Source organism: Cupressus sempervirens, chromosome 10, assembly GCF_028749045.1.
Source record: "Cupressus sempervirens isolate cs-2001-9-10 chromosome 10, ASM2874904v1, whole genome shotgun sequence".
Taxonomy (NCBI): Eukaryota; Viridiplantae; Streptophyta; class Pinopsida; order Cupressales; family Cupressaceae; genus Cupressus; species Cupressus sempervirens.
In genome coordinates this window covers 567487429-567501264 of record NC_143127.1, presented here as the reverse complement: position 1 = coordinate 567501264, position 13836 = coordinate 567487429, and the positions used below count along the sequence as shown (strand labels likewise).

Below are 13836 nucleotides of genomic sequence, written 5' to 3'. Positions count from 1 at the left end.
AATGGTAGTGTACAGCTGCTAGAATTCACCTCCCATATGCCAAAGAACATGCCCAACAAAACAAACTGTAGGCCCAAGCTGAAGTGGCATCTACCTTCCTCCTGAATACTGTTGAAACTACTGACAAACCAATACCCAATGCTGTTGAGGGTTACGTCCCAGCCAACAATTACCCTAGGGTTTGCGTCCCAGAATGCAAATCGCTCAAGCAGAGCAAATCTGAAAAGAAGTGTTTGAAAAAATATGCATAATCATGAGAAATGGCGCCCATCTCCTTATAACCCCTTGTAAAGCAATTCGAACCCTAAAGTGACCCCCAATTGGCGTTGGCTATAAAAATGAATTAAATCTTATTTTAAAGTGACCATGTCACTAGAAAATGACCTTTTCCACCATAGTAATAAATCCGCTCACCGAATTGCCCTGAGACCAAAGAGGAAGATTTAGAGAATTTCAAGACCTTTCCAACGAGCTATCATAACATGGGATATGCATCCAGATGAGGCCAAAATTCCCTTATTACTCCAAAATGGCTATTAACTTAGCCTTATTTAAATATTAAATGCTAACTTAGGAAATATTAAAAATATAACCCAAATAGCCATAAACTGCCCAACTGACATCACAAACCATAAAATCATCCTGTCACCTATCTGTGACTGAAGTCGAAAATCAAGGATCCACTGGCAGTCTCATCCCTAAAATCTAGGGATGCTCCTAAAATTTAGGAAACAAGCCCTATCCCTCTAAAACTGAACCCAAAGGGTCATCTCATTGAAACCCAGCCCTGGGCATGATCATACCTCCTAAAAAGTAGGAATGAACCCCATAAATGTAGGAACTGCCTCCTAAAAACAAGGAACGTCACCCAAATGATCAATACCCACCAGAAAACCAATTCCCCAACATTGAATAACCATACTGGGTCTCTATCCAACCCTGTCAGCCTACAAGACCCCATAATAAGCTGACTCACATGTTTCTGTTAGACTGAGCTAGAGTGGGGACATGACAGTCCTCCCCTCTCGGAGATGCTTGCCCACAAGCAACCATAATGCAGGATGCTGTAAAATGCTCTCACCCTCCCAGGTGGCATCCTCTATGGGAAGATCTCTCCATCGAACCAAATGCTCTCGAATCACCCGGCTTCTCAACCGCCGTTCCCTCACCTCAAGAATCTCATCAGGGACCAAAATCAATTTACCTTCCTCATCCATAGGAGGTAATTCGGGTGAAACTATAATATGCTGTCCAAGGGCCTTTTTCAGGCAAGATACATGAAATGCATTATGAACTTTGCTGCCATGTGGTAACTCAACCTCATATGCAACCTCTCCCACTCGCCTGAGTATCTTGTATGGACCATAAAAATGTGGTTTGAGCTTCTTAGCTCCCCACCTTTTTAGGGTGCTTTGCCGATATGGTTGTAAACTCAGAAAGACCATATCATCCACCTCAAATGCCCTCTCAATCCTGTGCCTGTCAGCGTACATCTTTTGCTGATTTTGGGCCTGCTGCAAATTCTCCCTAAGAGATCTCATGACATCCTGGTTCTCTTGTAACCAATCCTGAGCCAAGGGAACTCTACTGTCACCAAATGCCAAATCAATGAAAGATAATGCCTCATATCCATAGAGAGCTTTGAAAGGCGTCATGCCAATGGATATATGATGCGTAGTATTATAACAATACTCGCCCAAATGCAGCCAACGCACCCATGCTTTTTGCTGCCCTGGCACATAGTTACGCAAATATCCCTCAACCCATTTGTTAACTATTTCTGTCTGCCCATCCGTTTGAGGGTGGTAACTAGTATTAGGTGTTAACAAAGTACCAGCTAGTGTAAAAAGTTCCTGCCAAAAGGAACTCATGAATCTGCTGTCCCTATCACTCACAATGGTCTTGGGAAGACCATGAAGTCGAAACACCTCCTTGAAGAACAACTCAGCCACCTGGGGTGTTGTAAAATCTAATGCAATGGGAAAGAAGTGGGCATACTTCGTTAGCCTATCCACAACAACATAAATGCAATCTTTCCCCTGAACCCGAGGAAGACCTGTAATGAAATCCATGGAGATCCCTGTCCACTTCTATTCCGGTATAGGCAAGGGCTGCAATAATCCCACTGGGTAGGTATGCTCCGACTTGTTCTACTGACAAGTCATACACTCACAGACATGGTGTAAAACATCATCTTTGAGACCCTTCCAAGAGAATCTCTCACGTACCGCTCTGTAAGTCTTACCATGTCCTGGGTGTCCGGCTGTAGGAATATCATGGAGAGCATGCAAAATTTGTTCCTTCAACTGAGAACCCGGAACAAGGTAAACCCTGTCTTTATAGTAGATAATATCATCTACCACACTGTATCTGTCATCCACTATCAATCCCTCCATAATCTCACACATTTGTAGAGTCCCATCCTTCTTCTTAACAAGCACTATAGAAGAAGCAAAGGGGCTAGAACTAGGTCGAATGAAACCCATGTCCAATAGCTCATGAATAGTCTTCTCAATTTCGTCCTTATAGGCTCAAGGATGACGGTATGGGGTAGTAATCACTGGCTTCACTCCATCCTCCAACTCTATACCATGCTCAAACCCTCTATCTGGTGGCACTCTAGGAGGTATATCACCAAACACTCTACTGTGACGATCCATCACTGACTGAATGTCCACATGAAATACACGGCCATCCTGAGATATGGGTGTTCTGGATTTAACCAAACAGTGTGTAGCCCAAAGCACATCATTATGTCTAAGGATGGTCTCCATCCTGCGAGAAGTCACCTCCCTGGTTCCACCATCTGACGCTGCCCTCAAAATCACCTTTTGCCTGCCAGAAAGAAACTCTAACTGCATACGGTGGTGATCAATAATGTAACGCCCAATACCCTGTAACCACTGCATGACGAAAACCACATCATAATCTTCTATGGGAAGCACATAGAAGTCATCAATCAAAGTATAATCTCCCATCTGAATACTAAGCTGTGGAATCCGCTTGGTACAACCCAAAATGGAACCATCAGCCACCTTCACTCCAAAACCACCAAACTCCTCGTATTGTAAGCCACGCCTCTCAACTAATTTTTGATCAATAAAGTTATGCGTAGCACCTGTGTCTACCAAACTGGTGATCCGCTTACCCTTAAGTGTACCTTTCAACCGGAAGGCATGAAACTTAGGATAACTGGAGAGGGTAGCCATAGCTACTTTAGCTGATGCCACAGGCTCAGCGGTGTCTAACTCCAAGTGTGTCGGAAAATGCTCAACATCCTCTGTATTATCCTCAATATCAGTATCAGGAACCTCCTCATCTCCTAACTCAGAAGTCACCTCAATCAAATGAACCTTTCCTTTACCCATGCAACGGTGTCCTGGTTCCCATGGTTCTTTGCAAGAAAAACGCAACTTTTTCCTCCTCAATTCATTCCTCATCTCCTGATTCATCCAAGGAGTTTTAGATGAGGTCCCTCCTTTGTTCTGTGTCGTATTGGCCTTCTGTGCAGGCCGTGAATCTCTAAATGGTTTCTTATCTGCCTGATAAGAAGTGGGAACAGTATCCAATCTCAATGTCACATCAATAGCCTCCTTAAGAGTAGCTGGTTGGAAAGCACGTACCAATCCTTTTAGTCTATCCTGCAAAACCTCAATGAACAACATCACACTACGTTTCTGGAACAGTATCCAATCTCAATGTCACATCAATAGCCTCCTTAAGAGTAGCTGGTTGGAAAGCACGTACCAATCCTTTTAGTCTATCCTGCAAACCCTCAATGAACAACATCACACTACGTTTCTGGGGCATATCCGGTACCATAACTGCAATATGCTGGAACTCATTAATATAGGCTTCTGCATGACCAGTTTGTTTAAGGTGAGCCAACTCCCTGTAATAAAGTTCTGTATCCTTACGGTCAAATCGTGCAATGAGTCGCTCGGTGAACTCAGCATAGGAGTGAACTAAGGCGTGATCCTGGCTGACCAATCCATGGTGCCACCAATCATAGGCAATCCCCTCTAAATGCAACACAGCAAACTGAATAGCCTCACGCTCAGGCATGGGCCTCAATGAAAGGTATATGTCCAGCTTGTGGACCCAAGCTCGTGCGCTAGTGTCTCCTGAGCCATTATATGGGGCCAATGTAATCTTCCCAGTAGCTCTATTGAGGTCATAATTCTATTGCTGTTGTGGTAGTCTATTACCACGATCTCCCTTGAACCTGATTGTATCTCTACGCTGTGCACAATATTGGGGAAGAGGAAAGACGTCCCTAACCTCAGGAGGTAGAGCTCTCCACTCAACTATGGCCGTCAAAACTGACTCCTGAAACCTCACTTCTGGTGGTTCCACCTGTGTTGGCCATTCACTTGGTATGAATTGGGGAAGCAATGGCCTATTCGTAGTAGGTGTACGATGGCGATGCCTCCTACTGGAATGAAGGGAGCTCCCAACTGAAGAATGGGATTGATGGCTGCGCTGACTACCAGCCACTGAAACTGATCTACTTTGCCTGCCTCTGTGTCCACTCATCTCCAAACGCTCCAAGGTATCCTGTAACCTGTCTAGAGCCTGAGCGATCCTGGGCTGAGTAGTGAATAGGGTTCGCACCATCTCTCTTTCTTCTGCCTCTGTAGGCATGTCGTCGCCAACAGCACCCTGTGCCTCACCCATAGCTGGTATCTGTGCGTCTCTGGTGGCCTCTGCTTGCCACTGGTTTCTCTTGCGCTCGTAGAATCTGTGTATTTCTCCACAAGGAGGCATAGATTTGTATTCAATCCACCAACTAGTGACTACTCAGATGCTGAAATGACTTATCAAAAACTTTTATCCAATACCCAGATGCCAAAATCTGTTGTGACAATTTCTCACAAACCCTACAGGCTGGCAGGATGTAAGCTTTGATACCACTGAAAGATCCCTGATGGATCTCTGCTGCAAATCTGCAGTAGATTTATTTTATTTTTGTTTTTTCATGTTTATTAATGTTTTCTTGTAGAACTAGATGGAAATGCAGAAGAGTTTGTTTGTTTTTGTGTTTTTGATGATTATTCCACATAGAAATGAGAAGTAACAAATGGCAAGAAAAGAGTCTGAAAATAAATAACAATATGCAGTAAAGTTAGAGTTGATACAAATTGTACCAGGCAGATCTCTAATTTAAAGAGCCAAATAAAAGATCCAGTACATTTCCTCTAACAATGACGCCACAACTGGCTGATGAAAACGGGCTGATAAGATGCAAGACTCTGCTGCTGAGTAACTGATTTTTCTATGTATCCAAGTGCTGCAAATGACAGAGTACGGCTGCAAGTACGGCTGCAAAAAATGGCAGTGTACGGCTGCTAAAATTCACCTCCCATACGCCAAAGAACATGCCCAACAAAACAAACTGTAGGCCCAAGCTGAAGTGGCGTCTACCTTCCTCCTGAATACTGTTGAAACTACTGACAAACCAATACCCAATGCTGCTGAGGGTTACGTCCCAGCCAGCAATTACCTCGGGGTTTGCGTCCCAGAATGCAAATCGCTCAAGCAGAGCAAATCTGAAAAGAAGTGTTTGAAAAAATATGCATAATGTAGTAAACTGTTTTAAACTAATAGTTCCTTTATCTTTTCTTTCCAAGTAGCATAATTATGTGGTGTTAATTTAGAAAAAAACACCCATAATACAAAATAAAGAGCACAATATCAAAGAGACTGAAGAACACAAGACACACCCCACCTTTTTACTCAATCAAAGAATCCCCACCCCAAAAAAGATGATTTGGTACTTTATATTTAGTGCATGTACAATTGATCACTTGTCAAATAGACCAAAGTGAAGTTCTATTTTTTTATGGTTACAACAGAAAATATGAAGCTATATATAACTCAACAAGATAAGATACAAGACCTCGCAAGGATCTAATTAATTAAAAGTGCCAAAATAGGCCAAAAATGACCAAATGCTAAAAGTATTGTGTCCACTCAAAATTACTCCATGTGATACCAGATCTGGAAAGTATACAAATTATGCACTTTAAAAAAAAATGGCACTTGAATATGTGTGTCCATATGAGCCCAAACGAAGCCTCTAAAGTTGTAAAAATTGAGATTTTTTGTTTGTAGAAGACTTCAGGAACAAAGATCACAAACAACCTGCACCAATGTGTAGATCACTAAATTCTACCCCAAAACAAAGAAAAATTGCTCAAAAAAAGGAGTCCGTATGAGGGAGATATCATTGTTTGAAAATCACCTTTGTAATTATTTTTCCTGAATTGCCGCTACTGCACCTCCAAAAATCAAATGATTCTAGATTTCGCTTTAGATGTCCAATTTTGATGAAACAAAAGTCGATTTCAGGGTTTTTTTGACCTTCTGAATGTGATGCCAATATTTGGTTTGCACCAACAAGTTCCATCCTTTGACTTGCAAAAAAAATATCTTCAATGGCTATGCAATGAAACTCCTATGTCTCTGATACCATGTAAGAATTTGGTATAACTCTGATACCATGTAAGAATTTGGTATAGCTCTGATACCATGTAAGAATTTGCCTAAGGCAAGAATGAAATGCCAAGATCTAGAAGCTCAAGTGATAGCACAAGAGAGACAAGCTATGATCAAAGGAGAATGGATTAATCAGATAATTGGATGAATAGATCATAGAAGTGCCTTGTATATAAGGGCAACTGATATGTCTAGGAGTCATACAAGAGATAAACATAACAACTAAGCACATGTCCACCAAGAGTGGATAATCCTCCATTGTGCATGAATGTACGTGCAACAATGAGAGGATAAGAATGCAAAGGTGTATCTCATAAAGAGATGTAGTAGACAACATGTGCTCAATTGGAGTGCAAACTACTGTGTTGTCCAAATGACAACTCATATGAATATGCAAACTTCGAAGTGTCTACATGACAACTAATATGAATATGAATTATCCTAAGTAAATTTAAGTAGTGAAGTGTAAATAGTAAATACTTATTTACACCAACAAAGAGGACCCACAACCAATAGAGGTGGACTCGATAGGGGAGAAGCCGATGGAGCAACAACGGGAGCTAGGGAAGATAGTAAGTCTATTCTCCATGACTTTAGAACTCTCTCTCTCTCCTAACAAAGATATGGTGTTGACCATTAGGAAAGAACATCGAGATTGAAAGATATTGCTATCTTCTTTAGTTGCCTTGATAAGGATTCTTTGCCTTCTTGCAAATTTTTTGATGATTGGATTACTAACATTTGGGGAAGGAAGTTAGGAATTCAAATAAATTTCTATAGAATGATACAAAAAGGGTTATTTCTGGTTTTCTTTAAAACTCACCAAATGTAAGAAAGGGGTTTTAAAAAAGAACTATTGGAATGTGGGTAGATCTTTATTTAGAGCATTTTAATGGTTGGGTAATGGTAAAATGGAATAGGTAGTGGCTTGGTCCACTCCTCATTGGATTGAGATTAAAAATCTCCAACTTGAGTTTTGGCCTTTATTGCCCAAATTGTCCAGGCTCTTGGTTCTGTGCTTCAGGTTGAGGATGCTAGATACACATTGCCGCATCTTAATGCTAGGATCTTGCTTGCCTTAGCCCCCAATATTGAATTTCCTGAGTTCATTTCGATGGAACTGGTAAAGTAAAGGTTTGTGTGGGAAATTTTCCTTCTGAGGAATTTAGGCTTTTGCTTTCATTGCAAGAAGAATGGACACACCAAAAAGGAGTGCCCAGCCCTTAATGGCCTTTAGAACCCTAAATTCAACAGTAAACTTAAGACTAAAATGAACCCTAAAGAAGGTGGTAAGTCGGGACAAAATAAGAAAGATGAGTCTGATGTGCATGATTCTAGAAGTAATAATTGTAATGGGGATAACCTACCTTCGGATGTAATGCCAGATGTGGATAAGATTTCTCTGGATAGTTGTAGGGGTGGTAAGTTTAATGGCTCTGTTGAAGAGGCTCTTGATAGTAGAAAATGTATCAGTTTGTTTAACCCTCTATTTGAAGATGAGTTTGAAGTAATGCCGGCCGTAGGGTCTGGTAATCACAGTTTGTTAGGCATTAAGGATTTGAAAGCTCAAGGTATGGCTTTAGCATCTAAGTGGATTATTCAAGCCCTAGAGGGGGAACAACCATGGAAAGTTATGGTTAGAAACAATATATCTCAATCTGGAATTAGAAAAGGGAAAGGTTGGTCGGATGTTCCTCTATGTGATAAGATCTTTGGTAACTGCTAGTTGTTTGTTTTTGGTTCCAAAGTCTTTCAGTCTATTTGGAAGGCCTAGACTCAGGTTTCTTATTTCTAACAAAGGTGCCAGTGGAGGTCTTCCTACTTACTCTGTATTAGATAGATCTATTTGGTGGTGAATAGAGGCCAATGGAAAACCTCTAGCACTTACCCAAAGCTGTTTTGGTAAGACTTGGTATAAATTGGGCATTGTTCTTGTAAAGGATATGATGGTTGACAATAGGCTAGGGAGCTGGGATGAAATCTTTGCTAAATGCCATATTTCTAGTACTCAGAAGAAAACATACTCTATAATTGCGAAAGCTATGGGTAATTTTTTTTCAGGGCATTCTATGAATATTGAGCAATTTTTGCATTGGATCAAATGGATAGATGGATCTAGTTTTCATGCAGCTTCCACTAAGCAGATTTATAATATGTTGAAAGATGATTGCTATATCTTTGAGAAGTTGAATCATGGCTGGGGGCTGAAGTTCTCAATCTCCAGGTGGCAATTTATCTTTAGTCTTTACTGACACTCCCCTTGTGAACCTAAGAATTCTTGTTTTAGGTGGTTACTTCTTTTAAGGAAACTTGCTGTTGGCAACAGTCTCCCTCATGGTCCACGTAATCCTATTGTCTGTGGTGTTTGTAATGTTCCTGAATCTTTTGAGCATTTGTTTTTTGATTGCAAGTTTGCCCGTGATTTCTGATCTATTTTTTTTGGGTCTCCAATTGTGTGGAGCAGTATACCTGGTCTTTCTTGGAGTGAAGTCTTAGCTGGTTTTGTGGAATCCTTTGATCTTAAAGCCAACACCTTTTGGTCTATTCTGACATTTGAAATCTTGTGGTTTCTTGGAAGGAAAGGAATGGAGAGATTTTTCAAAAGAGGAGGCAACTTACTGAGTTTGATTGTAAACTCCCTCATTTTCATATTATGTCGCAGGTTGCAGCAGTCCTAGAAATATCCAGAGACAAGTTTATGATGCTGATGCAGGAAAGCCAAATCATGATCCACAAGGAGGATATAGTTTCATGCTAGTACTTTACTATCCCCAAAGATATGCTCAGACAAAGAGAATTGGGAAGGCTAAATCAATTCATGGAGAGGCTAAAGATTGATGATGAACCTGCTGATGTTAATAGAACACTTCATGACCAAACACTACCAGGACTGGAATATTAACAAAGTGAAAGGGCCTTTTTTGAGGAATAGAAATGATTGGAAGTGTTTTTTTTTGTATTAACTACTTATACAGTTTGTAGGTTACTTCAGTATACAAATGTATGTGCATAATAGATACTCCATGGATACTAAATAGTCACTTCTGAGATTCTTTCTGATGCTGGGACTGATGTTGTAACTCAGAAGTTCTTATTTTACTGATGTAACTCAGCTTTATACTCTATGTTAATACAAAAAATAAATTTCAGAAACATTAAAAAATAATTTTATGTACAACTTTCAACAAATACCAAAATAATGCCCAAAGAAATATACTTAGAAAAAGCTGTTGTATTATAATATTACACAATACAATAACTTCAAAAACGTTTGAATCTTAGAAACAGTAACAACAGTCAGATTGGATAGACAAGAATGTAAAATACAATTGTGAACCCTATTGTGAATTCACTAGAGCTAATTTTGATATGGGGTTGTGTCCGATTCACCACATAGAAATTAAAGCTAAGTTACCGGATTCGCACCCTGGAGCTCGGGTCCGGGTCCGGATTCATTCGGGTCCGGATCCGAGCCCGGGTCCGCGACCGGTCCGGGCAGGGTCCGCATTTTGGCCTGCGGGTCCTCCCGGGTCCGTGCTTGCACGGACCCGGGAGGACCCGCAGGCCAAAATGCGGACCCTGCCCGGACCGGTCGCGGACCCGGGCGAATCCGGGCGGACCCGCGGCAGGTGGGGCCAAAAAGTGGCCCAAAAAAGCAATAAAATAATGTTTTTTTCATTATTTTTTTTGCCAAACCCTAAAGTAAGGCCTATTAGATGCATTTCATTCATCTAATCTCTCATTTGCTTTGTCATTTTGCTCTCTCATTTTGGTGTGGCCATTTTGCAAGTTTGAAGAGAAGGTTGTAGAGATTATTTGTGGAGTTTCAAATCCTTCAAATAATCAGTGTTGAGTGTTCCAGGTATGCATTTGATCCTTCCTTTTGCTTCTTTCATAGTTTGTTTTTAGTTTTTTAAATTTTTTATATTTATTGTTCTAAATTTTTATCAAGTTTTGTATAAGTTTTGAAATATTTTTTTAAATTTGTTTTTATAGATTGCAAGAATCCAAGAATGAGTAGTCAGGGTTCAGTGGGTGGGGTGGGATCCCAAAGATTTAAAATTGATAAAGGCTCTCCTTTGTGGAAGTATACAACAAGAATTGAGCAATGTGCTGGTGGGGGAGGGTATATATGGAAATGCAATTTTTGCCAAAACCAATATAGAAGCTCCTATTTCCGGGTTAAACATCATTTGATAGGTCCACCAGGTCAAGGGATTTCCATGTGTGAGGGGCCCCCAGAGGGAGGTAAAAAAGGGTTGTCAGCTCCTCAAATAGCAGGCATGTTAAAAGAACAAGAAGAGGCTGATAGGTTAGTGTCAAAGGTAAAAAAAGATAAGTCAAAGCAAATACCACCAACACCACCCTCTCAAACAATTAGTAAACCACATCCCTTCCTACCTACCCCATCTATGGATGAAGATGAAATAGAAACACCCGCATCCCGCAAGAGAGGCCCATTAGATACGGCATTTGAAAATGACAAGAGAGAAATTGCTGATATAAAGGTTGGGCGTTGCCTCATTACAAATGGTGTTTCATTCAATCTAGTGAGATCCCCTTATTGGAGAGAGATGGTGAAAGCAATAAATGATGCACCTCATGGTTACCAATCCCCTGGATATGAAAAGTTGAGAACCACCATATTGCATAAGGAGAGAAAGAATGTAGAAAACCTCCTCAAACCAATAAGAGATTCTTGGATCCAAACGGGGGTGAGCATTGTCTCTGATGGATGGAAAGATTGCAAAAACCGTCCTTTAATAAATGTGATTGCTGTTTGCCCCAAGGGGGCAATGTTTTTGAAGGCGGTTGATTGTGAAGGGCAAGTAAAGGATGCAAATTTTATTGCCCAACTTCTCATTGAATCCATAGAGTCCGTGGGAGTTGACAATGTTGTCCAAGTAATAACGGACAATGCTAAAGTTTGTAAGGCTGCAGGTGCTTTGGTAGAAGCACGATATGAGCATATCTTTTGGACACCATGCACTGTCCACACCTTGAACTTGGTGATGAAAACAATGGGCAGCCAAATTGAATGGATGAAAAATGTGTATGAGGAGGGTGAGCAGATCCAAATGTTTGTGACAAACCACCATATGTCACAAGCAATTTTCAGAACTTTCTCCCGCTTGGAATTATTGAAGGTAAATTTTAAACTTTATTTAGCTTCATTTATCATATTAATTTTTGTGTCATACTTTACAAAATTTAATACATATTCTTAAATTTTTGTGTTATCAACTTATCATATTAACTTACAATTTGAATTAACATGGTAATAGGTTGCTGAAACAAGGTTTGCTTCACACACAATCGTCCTTAGACGACTTGTGAGGGTGAAAGAGGCATTGGGTCAAATGGTTATTAGCAACAAATGGGGTGGATGGAAGCAAGCTGATACAGAAAAGGCCAAAACTGTAAAGGATTTGATCTTGAGTGATAATTTTTGGAATAGGGTGGAATATGCATTAGAACTCACCGAGCCCATCATGTCTATGCTTCGGTATGCCGACACGGATGAGCCTTGTTTGGGAAACATATATGATGCCATGGACTCTATGCTAGAAAGAATGAAATCAGTAAGTTTAAATTTTTATACAATACTTTATCCTTGTTTATTGAGAGATTTTGATTTTTGATTTTAATTAAGTTATTAACACTACATCAAGATAACTTACATGTACATCATTTGACATCCCAGGTCATTCAGAGGAGAGAGCAGGATCCTGATACCTTGTACACTAAGGTGGAGAAAATTGTTCTACATCGTTGGAACAAGATGACTACACCTTTGCACCTCTTGGCATATGCACTTTCTCCTAGATATTATAGCAGTGAGATACTTGCGATTCCTGGTAGAGTGGCACCATATAGAGATCCTGAAGTTGCTGCTGGGTATAAGAGGGCACTTAACAGGCTCTTTAGTGATCCTGATGTGGCATCAAATGTTAGGAGAGAGTTTGTTGATTTTGTCTCAAGCAAAAATGCAGAGCCTGATGCAATCAATGACCAAAGTAAATTGGATGCCATTGGATGGTGGTACTTACATGGGGAAAGTTACCTGTACCTCCAACCTCTTGCCATTAAGATCTTGTCACAAGTATGTATTTAAGTTTTTTTTCCTTTTCTTATGGCTACTTAGCTTGTCGAATTAGCACTCTTAAATTCCTATTGTATTGTAAAATTACTTAGCTAATTTTTTAAAATTTGTTGGTTGTCTCTCTAGGTTGCAAGCTCTTCTGCTGCTGAGCGGAATTGGAGTACATACTCCTTTATCCACTCAGTGAAGCGTAACCGGTTGGGTTCAAAGAAAGCAGAGGACTTGGTATTTATTCACAACAACTGGCGCCTCTTATCACGCAAGGATCCAGGATATAAGAAGGGACCAGAGAAGTTGTGGGATGTACTACCTGAGACTTCTAACTTGGATATGACTGTCCAAGATATATCTAGAATTGCCTTGCTAGATGTTGAGGAGGACGAGGAGGAGGATGTGGCTGCATCTGGGGCTAGTGGAACCGGTTTGGGTTCCAATGATGTGGAAAATGTCAATGATATAGATGAGGATGAAGCCATTGATCCCTCATATTTTGATGACCCATTTGACCCTTGAAGGGCATTTGCATCTTTGATAAACTATGTTTAAACATTTGTCATTGACTCATTGAGTCATTTATGATTTATCACTATGTTTCACAGTTTCAAACTTTATTAAGTCATAATTTATTATCTATCAATCTGATGAAGTAGTCTATGTTTTGAAATTCCATTTTGCATTTTAGTAATTCAATGTATGATTTTATTTACAACATTAGCATAGATTAATGAGTGAGTATTTAATGTTTATCTTTGACATTTGGCATTGATCAATAATCAAGTAACATTGATATATTCATACTATGGAATGACTCAGTTTTACTTTTACAACTATATGAGTTTATATTTTTTTTGCATATATATATATATATATATATATATATATATATATATATATACACACTAACGAACCCACCCACGAACCCAAATGGGGAAAAAAAAATTGCCCGAACCCACGAACCGAACCCCGAACCCGAACCCGTCCCCGAACCCGAATCGGCAACTTAGAATTAAAGGCTTCTATCCTCAATATCCTGAGATGAAGTTGAAGCTTCCCAAAATCTAAGCAAGAGATATCTGATCCAAAACAGTCCAATCACCTAAGGTTTAAGTTCTCATCATGCTCAAGTTCTTAGCTTTCATTCCTTCATCCTTCAAAGGAAGTAAAGTTAATCTTTTGCCATCTTTGATGATAGAAACAACATTCCTTCGACAATCATGAATAACACCAACATTATA

At 40.0% G+C, this 13836-nt stretch overlaps 2 protein-coding genes across 5 annotated transcripts in view; both read left to right on the top strand.

Moving 5' to 3' along the window:
• LOC149535144 (protection of telomeres protein 1a-like) overlaps positions 1–13836 on the top strand; it is a 293707-nt gene that overhangs the window by 55238 nt on the left and 224633 nt on the right. The gene's annotated exons all lie outside the window — the stretch shown is intronic.
• Positions 10441–13238, top strand: LOC149535146 (uncharacterized). Its single transcript, XM_089805278.1, has 4 exons — positions 10441–11645; positions 11784–12080; positions 12203–12601; positions 12728–13238. Exons 1-4 carry the CDS (start codon positions 10512–10514, stop codon positions 13112–13114), a joined length of 2217 nt encoding a protein of 738 aa, XP_089661404.1. The 5' UTR covers positions 10441–10511; the 3' UTR covers positions 13115–13238.